Here is a 10,642-nt window from a genome sequence, read left to right on the forward strand (position 1 = left end):
CCGCCTTGCCTTTTATTCTCAAGATCGACTTAGGCTGCCCGTGGAACTCGTTCATGAATGGTCCGTCTTGGTGAAGGAACTATACCTGTGCTTATTCTTACGTGGCTCGACGATCCTCTGTGAGTAGACTGGCAAGTTTTTGGATTCAAGCTATCTGTTTTCGATGTCACTTTAACTCGCCATTTCCTGGTCGTTTCAGTCGCTGACGGCTCAATTGAATGCAGCTCGTCTTCCTTGTGATATAATATCGAAGGGGTCTTCCACAGTTGTCACTTCGAAGTCTGTTTAACCTGATATCGAAACACTGTTGCGAACATGGCATCTTCGTCGTCCAACGTTGTTGGAGTTCATTATAGAGTGGGGAAGAAGATTGGTGAAGGGTCTTTTGGTGTTATCTTCGAGGGTACAAACCTCTTGAATAACCAGCAGGTGGCTATCAAGTTTGTATGTTTTACTCGAAATCGAGCCCGAATCTGATGACTCCTGATGATCTAACTGTCACAGGAACCACGCAAGAGCGATGCTCCTCAACTGCGTGATGAGTACCGGACATACAAGATCTTGGTCGGATGCCGTAAGTTCACAAAACAAGACAAAGGATGGCCGATGATTCTGACTCGACTACAGCTGGCATTCCCAACGTCTACTACTTTGGCCAGGAAGGGTTGCACAACATCTTGGTCATTGATCTCCTTGGTCCTAGTCTTGAAGACCTCTTCGACCATTGCAATCGTCGGTTCACTGTTAAGACCGTAGTGATGGTCGCCAAGCAGATGGTGCGTGCTGTGTTCCTTTACTCCTGCTGAGTGCTCGATACTAACCGCATTATCAGCTTTCGCGTGTCCAAACAATCCACGAAAAGAATCTGATCTATCGCGATATCAAGCCGGACAACTTCCTCATCGGACGACCGGGAACCAAGGCTGCCAATGTGATTCACGTCGTCGACTTTGGCATGGCCAAGCAATACAGAGATCCCAAAACCAAGCAGCACATCCCCTATCGTGAACGGAAATCGCTGTCCGGTACAGCACGTTACATGAGTATCAACACCCATCTGGGACGGGAACAATCACGACGGGATGATTTGGAAGCTCTGGGCCACGTCTTCCTTTACTTCTTACGAGGTGGCCTTCCCTGGCAGGGACTGAAGGCAGCTACCAACAAACAAAAGTACGAGAAGATCGGAGAAAAGAAGCAAACAACTGCCATCAAAGATCTCTGCGAAGGATACCCAGGTATGTTGTTCAGCAAGTCGCAGGCGTTGGACGGAACTGACTTTGTCATGCAGAGGAATTTAACAAATACCTTACCTACGTCCGCAACCTTGGTTTCGAAGACACCCCCGACTACGACTACCTGAGGGACTTGCTCACCCAAGCTCTTAAGAACGCTGGCGAAGTGGAGGATGGAGAGTATGACTGGATGAAACTGAACGGCGGCAGGGGCTGGGAATACAAGGCATATTCGTCCCAGCAGCACCTGCAGCACAATCTTCCTAATTCGTCCGCCCGCGAGCTCCATGGACAGCAGCTCCGCGGCAGCCAGAGGCCTGGTGTTACTGCAGACCGTTTAAACGCCGCGCAGCCCCCGCCCCCATCTCCAGCGAAACCCGGAGCTGGGAAGACGCGCGACCGGCCAAGCGCCTCCGGCGGAATGCCGCCGAAACGTCAGAGCGGGGGTTTGGAAGCGACAACACCGACGGCATCGACCCAGGCGCAGTTCCAGAACTCGAACGCGAACCTGTCCGGTCGCTTGGGAAGTCCGGCGAATCCCACGAAGAACAGCCAACAAGGCCAGGGCACTCAGGGCAATGACCCGCAGCCAACTTTCGTCCAAAAACTGATGAAAGTGCTGTGCTGCGGTAGGTGATGAATCTGTCAAGTTCCCAAGTGTCATGCCTTCGTGCTTATACCAGCTTCCAGGTTGACACAAGGTTCATCGACGCTGTCTCTGTAATTCTATATCACGCTGTGGTCATGTTGATCATTCAACGCTCTTTTCTCTTTGTGTCGAAATTTTTGGTGGGCTTGAAAGGCAGCATGCCCTTGCGATTCCTATTTTTCTGCCAGGGGTTATTACCCTCCTGGTTCGGATCTAGCCGGCTATAGAGGCACCACTCGCGGATGAGTGCACCATGGCTCGGGGGGGTTCCATGCTCTTCTTTTCACCCTTTCTCTTCTGTCATCAATGGGTCTTGGTCTGGATCACAGTCCCGCCCTATCTACGCTCGCTATAACTTCTTATGATGACACCTTTTACTCGAGCTTGGAGCTTGACCCGCCCACTGAACGAGGAGCTCTTCGCACCCTCCCTACCGAATACTCCGTCATCCTCACAAAGATCATAGTCATCATTCATTTCATGGTGCTACGGCTCGGAACGGCGAACTTTGAGAATTTGTCTTTGCCCTTGCATGTGTTTTTTGTCCAGCTTTTCCATTGCGCATTTCTGGCGTCAGCCATTTAATATTAGATCTCTATTTCCGTTTTGTTTGCTGCCGCAGCTTATCTGACCACTACCCTGATTCTCGCCGCGTTGCTCCTCGCCTCATCGCACACCACCACATTCCATCTCTATGCGGCTTGCTGTGGCTGTCCTTCGATGGTAATTCTAATGACCGAGGAAGAAGCGGCGTTTGTGCATCTGATGGAAGAGTCCCTCCCGCCTGGATCGGGCAATCACTCTGTTTTCACGCGAAGCTTAGCATATAAATGTTTGAATATGTCCAACGTGGGATGCACCATTGGTCATGGTGTTCATCCTTTCAAAAGCGGCCTGTGGCTGTCTGTTGTCTTCTCGTTCGTCCTTGCTCCTGAGCGTCTGTCTTCAGGGAGTCCTCGGGTGTGATTTGTGCTTGGTTCATGCTCCGTTATTCTGCCTGTTCCCTCACGCAATCATGCTCTGTGCTGTTTGTCTTGCCTTCTCTTTGCTCCTTTTCGTTTCGCCAGTCAATATGACTCGCCAGGAAAGGAACGAACTGTCACAGAGGGAACGTTTTGATATATGCTTCTGTCCTATAATACCGCGTTTGAATTTAATCTTTGCGCCTGTATTCAAGTTTGAGCAGCGGGTTGGTTCTGTGAAGATAGCGTCTATGTGTTTCTTCCTTGCAGTGCTTTTAAAATCGTGTCGTACATTTACACCTGCAACAGCTGGCTACCGAGGGCTGGCGTAGAGAGTATTGAGCAATCATTACTTAGTTATCAACCAGCATTGTACTCCCGAGATACCAATCCAATAACAACCAGTAGTCTGATCGACTTGCAAAGTATGCTTCGTTACGGGGTCGGCAGGCTGTATCCTCATAAGGAACATGGCGTTTCATAGTCTGATCCATTAAGTGTAATGGGGTCTCTTTAAAGAGAATCAACTGTGGGATCCCAGGCTATGAACCAACACAGAGGGAACTCTAGACAATCGAAAGGACAATGCAAGAATCGCACCCGAAAGACTCTGCATGCTCAACAGAGTTGTCGATGTACTATTTGCTCACTAGTACATACATGCCACGTCTCTCCACCAAAGAAGGAAAACATATGCAGATTGGAAAAGATCATCAACAATAGGATGCTCAGGTTGGCCTTTACCAGTCGACGATCTCGACAGACTAAGGGAAACTTTGTCCCGACGTCAGAGCAAGAATCGGACGATCCTATGGCAGGGATTCTGTGGTCTGATGTGTCTCTTCAGCAGCGCACACATATACCACGTAAAGCAGCTCGTACCCTCCACCACCAAGACACCAACGAGAGACCCCCGACGACTAAATGATGGAGTGCAGCGATCGACAGAGGGAGTTCCCCGTCTCAGGCATGACGAGTGACGATTGGTGAATACCCTACGGAGAAGCTAGGTCGTTACTGATGGTGGTGAGGGGGGTTATTCTGCAAGTCCAGTAACGCTGATGGCTCACATGCAGAGTCGGGACTTGGGAATTGCAGGGATTGGATTCGCCAGGTCTCTAGTCTCTAAGAGCAGCCACTACTAGTGATAAGGTGGTCAGTGCTAAGTCGACAGGGTTGTGGTGTATTAGTTTCGGGAGGGTAGGAGTGCAGGCTTGCAGTTGTCCCCCTGTCAAGCGAGAGCAATCCTAGTCTAATGGACTGCAGCAATATTGAACCCCTCCCCTTGCTCTTGCTCTTGCTTCTTATCTACATACAGTGAGTGGTGTCTCGCCTCTAGGACTGCGTCTGGCTTCATGCTAGGATGCCGTCATTGTGCATGGTAACCCGCGAGCGTCTGAGATAGATGAGTCCATGACGTCGCCAAGGCCATTTCGGTTGCAGGGGCAGTGACTAGTTAGGTTAGTTGGGTGGGAGGGGGCTAAGTCGCCTCGGTAAGAGTGAGGATCGTTCGATTGAGGCAGTTGATACTGAGAGAAGTTACTGCACAGTATGTAAGTTGGAGTAGCTAAGACTCCACCAGCCTGGTGTGGTGCCAGACGCTGCTCATACAGGCAGGTACTCTGTGGATCGAGGCATGAGTGACATTCGGGAAGATCGAACCTGCATCATGTTGGGATCGGATTCGAGCAACCAGTTGAAGATCGAGTCGGCACTCAGGCTGTCAGAGCTCTGAAAACGGTTAGGACAGGTTATTGACGGAATCGTCGCGACGGTGAAGCGAATCGCTTGATTTTCCACCGCACAATCGATCGAAGCTGGAAAGTTGCAAAATAAGATCGGACTCGAAAATATGACGTCGTCCGACCCGAAGTTCGATATAATCCACACCATATGCCAGATGCGGTGTAGATGCGTACGTATTGCACTCCCAATTTCAAAGTTTTCGCTTTATCTCGAAGGATATAACCATATTTCGATCTCTTCTGTGGAGAGCAGATGAAGTCATTGCCGTGGGGATCGTCCCGTCTTTCCTATTGCTGAGACACGGCTGCCTTTCCGGTGTGGATTAAATTTCCTTGTTTCTGAGGGTGCGACAATCCCCACTGAGACATTCTAGAACGGATCGACAGATGGATGAGAGATGTTGATCCCGGGTAGACCTGGCCATGAACAATCCGTTAGCAATGATCAATTATCATGCTAGGATCGATCCAAATGTCCGAGTCGAAGTTGAGACTGGGGGAGAACGCAGGCTGGTTAGCCCCAGAGGCACTCCATTTGTCAAAATCAGACCATCATCATAGCGGGTTGATTATGAATTCCGCACAGCGTGATGAGCCGAAAGGCTAGAAGCATGAAGCAATTCAGCAGGGACGGAATCGGTTCGCGTGATCCAGAATCACCCGATTCACACGCTATTCGATTCCCTCTCCTGCGCCGTAGAGCTCGCATTGACTGCATTTCTGCATTGCCAACAACGGAAGAATTGTGGATCTTGAACGCAGTATTCAGTATCCACTCCAAGTTCGTAACCTGCAGAGTGAAATTTTCTAGACTACTCCGTATATTCCCTGACGGTCCTTGTCTTGACCGGTTGACCTCGAACTGTCAAGCGCGGACTCGACTCGAGAACCTTGCTGGGCATCCAAGCATAAGGACTCGATAGGCGAGAGCCGAGGGTCAAAGCAGAGGCCAAGGTCACTCATTGTTGGGCCGGTGCGCATTAGGTCGCGGAGCACTGCAGATTGCCTTTAGCCTGATGATCCAGGAACAGGTCCGACTCGACCTACCTGCTCGATTCGCTCGGCTTGTTGGGCTCTGTTGATCTGTTTAGTGTTTGGTCTTTCGCAGCTCGCACAGTCTAATGCTCGTTGGACGGAGGTTGCTATCGACGGTGTCAACGTGGCGTTGGCCCCACGACACGTGCATAGATGCATCTTGTGAGAGAAGACTGCCTTGCTTTGTACAGTGAGCATAGCTGGCTGTCTTGTAAGTTGTTTAACCCTTATTACTGGATGGAGGGAAAACTCCAATGTCAGGAGATCAGACGTGTCCGGCTCAAACGCCTATCAGTAAGTCCTTGATACTTGGTTTCATATGATCTATCTTCAGGATAGCTCAGATGCTATCGAGGAGCCTGTGGTAAAGCTCCGATTTTTCTCTCCTGCATTTACTAGCCAGTTTCTCGGAAAGTTTGCTCCAAAGAGCCTACGGTCAATGCATTATTCTAGAAGCAATCGATTTCAGTAATTGCTCCAATTGTCTCAGAAATCGGCATAAGATCACCATCGTAACGTGTTCTTCGACTAGTCGTTCTACGCTTAAGCAGGAATATATTGATGTAGCACTATTATCAACTGGTTTATAGTGGAATGGTCAATATCAAGTGGCAACAACGGGTGCACTGACACGCCCAAGAGTGCCTGGATGCCTTGGAAGCTCAACAAAGAAGAATTTTCCACACCAGTGGCGAAGGAGACGGTGTGGTGTAACCCACGCCCCCATATGTTTCGGAGAAGACGTAGGTAGTCCCTCGTATCTACTCCGTTCGTGTCTGTTTATCTTTTGCTATTCATGGTCCGAATTCGGATGACCGAGACTTGTTGTGGAGCTGCTGGTCGAAGATCTGGATCTGATGAGTCAAACCTAAAAGATCGGTGTTGACATCTACGAGAGGTACAATGTAAACAAATCTCCTCAGTACATAGTTCGTAGTTAATACTATTGGTAAAGCCCAAGGCCGACGATCGTCCGGATTTCTATCTATGTACTCCGCAGTGGAATTGTGCGTAGATAGCCATCGGGAAGAATAGGAATGGCTACATTCGGTGATGATGGTGCAGTAATCTGGCCATGGGGCATCAATTCTCCTGACATTTTGTACGTGGCAAATCGAACAAACGGAGGATTCGGTTGACACTGGACTCTTCGGAGAAATGCAAAAGATGCTAACTAAAGTGTAACTCTGTACTCCGTACATTATTGACAAACTATTGGTGATGTGGCTTCTTGTACTCGCAGTTGGCAGCTTCCATAATTGTTCTCGAAGGCCAAGGTTTTGTTACTTTTTTCGCCGGCTTGACGAGTGAGGCTGAACGTGGCTGTTCAACTGTTGTCTGTTCAAGCCTTTGAGAAGAGTTAAATACCAATTATTGATAGCACATTTTTAAGCGAGGAAAGGATTGATGTCTTGACTCTTGGCTGGAATAATACAACGTTCTCGCATCATGCTTTTCTTTCAATACTTCGTAACGGTTGAGCGATATCTAAGAAACTAAGGCTCAATGATCGTCTGGCATCATTTGGAAGCCATTGCGTGATAATTCCTGTTATAAGTGATTTGCAATATCGAGATTTGGTCTGCGAGATTGTATAATGTTGCAATTGGTCAATATAGTATAAGTACACTACTACTTGAAGTTGTGGCACCGTGACACAATGCACTACAAAATATGATGCAATTTGTATCATTCGTGTCGTACACGGCATACCAACCCTCAATCAAGAAAGGCGAGTCTAGCAAGGGATGGTAGATCTCGTTCATCACTTCCACTCAAAACCTGCGGTGTAACTACGATAGGAATGCTAGAATGCTTGTTTTGATAGATTAAAATTCTGGATGACGAGGTAGCGACCATACTTTACCACGATGACGAGAGTAGAGGGGTATGAACTCTACACGGCGCAGCGCTCGCATACCTCGCAGCAAAGAGATGAACTGCTATGGAATACCATAAGCACTAGATCTAGACTGGGCTTAGGAAATACTTAAGTTAGACACTAGGCTAGACATGGATTAGAGAGTGTTTACAGAGTCCGGAGTGCAGAGCAAAAGCTCCATGCTCTCACTCTTTGGCAACGCGTAGTCTTGGCTTGACTTGCTCCAACAATCGGTCTCGCGACATCCATCCAAAATCAACATGAAACCAGTACCACTTGCCTAAAAAAGTAACCAGATGAAGGCTAGAGCCGTCAAAGTCGGCGTCAACCGAGCAGGCAACCCACGGATAAGACCTGCTTAGCGCCGTATTTAGGGGTCAGATGCCCGACTCCTTCGAGCCAATCGGCGCATCCTGAAGATTAAATCAACGAATTAATGACGAACAAGCTCGAAACCACTGATGCTAATAATGGTCTAAAGTCTCCAGACAGCCAAACAAAGGGCAAGGATCGACCTCGTGACTTAGACGCCCCGCACACCTTGGGGCTTCGTACCTTGGAGTCTTGGCTGGGACATGGCCCCATGAATGATGAAGTCCAGCCAAGGCCCCACAAAGGCCCCACACATGTTGTTAGGCAGGCGGGCTACCTACTGCAGACTGATGACTGCGGTTACCCTCGCCGTTCCTGTCATTAGTCTCCAGAATGGGTGTGGCGCTTTGCATTTGCGGACTTGTGGGTCCTGTTGTCAAGGACAAGATAAGGCGATAACCCAGCGAAGTCACCAAGTCCCTCTCAATGAGAGTCAAGGGAGTTGATTAGCCACGCGCTGGTGATCGTTATGTGCACACGCCTAGACACACGCAAGCCACCCCTCTTTTGTTAGTGTCCACTGGCCAGTAGCCACATTGACGACTATAGACAGCCCCATGCTCACAAGGTGGCATTCCCACATTCTGATTTGTAGGCATGTTCGGAGTAACCTCGTCCCATTACTAGCAGCATTATTTCTCGGCGAAATTCTTTGGCTGTTCCCTTGACGTTCTGGAAACATTCCTCCCTTTCCTCGACTGTTGACAAGAGGTGTCAGAATGGAAGGTAGGGATAACACATTTCTCGAATGGATCTTAACCACGCAGTGACACACACGCGACTACTTGATTGCGCTGCAGCTGCAGGTTGCAGGCCCTTGCAGATACGGAGTATCTACGGAGTATCAGTCGACGAAGGAATTAAGCAGTCTGGGGTGATAGTACGACTACACCCGCTTCAGAAATGGTCTCACAGTGGGCGTTATAGTTGGCGTTCTAAGTTACCAATAGCCAGATGTGTCTGTGTCTGCAGACACAATAATCAGCGATCACAAAAGTACATCAGAGTATCAACAGTGACTTATCTGAAACTATGCACATATCGAGCCTTCTTATATAACTCTTCTTATATGCAGTCATGTTGACTCGCGCAAATCAACAGGCCACATCCATCAAACCATCACCGATGATCATGAGCTTAGGAAGCTCTCTCTTCTTGTCCGGGGCCCACTAGACTTTCATAGGTTAGTTTATGTACTCCCTACCTACTTGAGTTCCCCTACAATCCTATCAGCACTTGGTGGCCTTCAGCAAAGAGTGAGCACTGAGCACTGAGCACTGCGATCGTTTTCAATCGGCCAGTCCAGCAACGCACTAGCAAAGTATGTGGTATCACGCCCTCGTACTATCCCTTGCTTCTGGCAGCACAGCCTTCTTGGCAACCTGTAGATCTGACTACTTTTGCCAATCAAACGTCTGAGTGGGCAACGCGCAACTGTTTGTGCCTTCTTCCGGTTAGGTTGGTTGGCTTGTTGGTACGTAGGTCCTTAGTATTGTGCGATCCGTACTCTTGAGAAGTCGAGCTATTTACTTGGTGGATCTGCCAACATGTGCTACATCTGGCTATTGAGCCGTTGAACTGGAATGTGTGATTTCTTATCTCGGTAATCAGGACCAGCACAGGTGATCTCAATAGATGGATCAGATTCCTCAACTTTGGCCTCGTGTGCCATGGTATCGAAGCGTCAACAAAAAAAAAGAGGCAGATCATCGACGTTATCCAGGTACATATGTGAGTACCACAACAATGACGAAAATGCGCGTTCCATATCCTTGGATCTTGCGGTCATCAAGCCGGGATGGGAGACCTTGGCGGCCACCTACGGAGAGCTTCGCATCAGGTGCTCTGCTCTCGAGAGTTTGCGCGAAAGTATACTGGAGCTGTAGCTTCAATGCTTTATATCACCTATTAATTCAGTATAATCTATAGCACCTGGTCCTTAATATGTAATAATTTTATGAGAGGAGCAGGACTCCAGTGAAATACGGACACTTCTCAGTAGTACCAACCAGATCTCACTGGATTTACTGTGATACCTTAAGCTTCAGGTCTCTCTACCTTGCTGTAATGTAGGACGTTTGGCTAGGTGTAGATAGTCAGACCTACATCATTACTCCTGCAACATTCTGTCATCTGTGAAACTCTGACCGGGATAAATCCCTGGATAAATCCCTCAAGATTCTCTCCCTTGCTGCTGAAGACTGGGGTACCGTTTCAACGTAGCAGATAGATAATCCATTGCGGAAGGTCGCATGGGATCTGCGTCCAGTACCTACCTTATGGAATGAGGAATCTGTCCATCTTCATTCGTTTACAGTTGACGCGACTTTCTACTATTTTGCTCGATTTGATGTGATACTGCTCCTTTTCCTGTCTTCCTCGCCTCCCATTCATCATTCCTACCAGCTCTTTCCTGTTCCTGTTGCGGTCGGGTATAATTTCCAAACCCCATCAATTTATGAATGATGAAAGGCCATTTTCTTCGGGATCCAAACCCACTCTTCGGAGTGGTACAGTACAGCAAGAGGGCACGAGACAGATAGATAGGCAGAGAAGCGCAGAGAGACACTGGACGGACAGGCGCCGGTCTCCACTCCTACCATTCTTTTCTAGTTTTCACTCCACCAAAAAACTCTCTTCCTTTTCCTTTCTAATATTCCAGAATTTCAAATCGCCTGGTGCCCAGGTCTCAGCCACTCAGCGCTTAGGTACTATGGGGTACTGGACCCACTTGGCCTAGTCTGTCTGCCCTATTGGAATCT

At 48.6% G+C, this 10,642-nt stretch overlaps 1 protein-coding gene across 1 annotated transcript; it reads left to right on the forward strand.

Annotated features, from left to right (window-relative positions):
• Positions 1 to 315: 315 nt before the first annotated feature.
• Positions 316 to 1,872, forward strand: Aud_004814 (casein kinase I; the record flags this gene model as incomplete). Its single annotated transcript, XM_043289750.1, has 5 exons — positions 316 to 444; positions 505 to 574; positions 628 to 776; positions 833 to 1,238; positions 1,292 to 1,872. The coding sequence occupies 5 exons, from the start codon at positions 316 to 318 to the stop codon at positions 1,870 to 1,872; spliced, it is 1,335 nt and encodes a 444-aa protein (XP_043145685.1).
• Positions 1,873 to 10,642: the final 8,770 nt, after the last annotated feature.

Source organism: Aspergillus udagawae (assembly GCF_001078395.1).
Source record: "Aspergillus udagawae IFM 46973 DNA, scaffold_3, whole genome shotgun sequence".
Lineage (NCBI taxonomy): Eukaryota > Fungi > Ascomycota > Eurotiomycetes > Eurotiales > Aspergillaceae > Aspergillus > Aspergillus udagawae.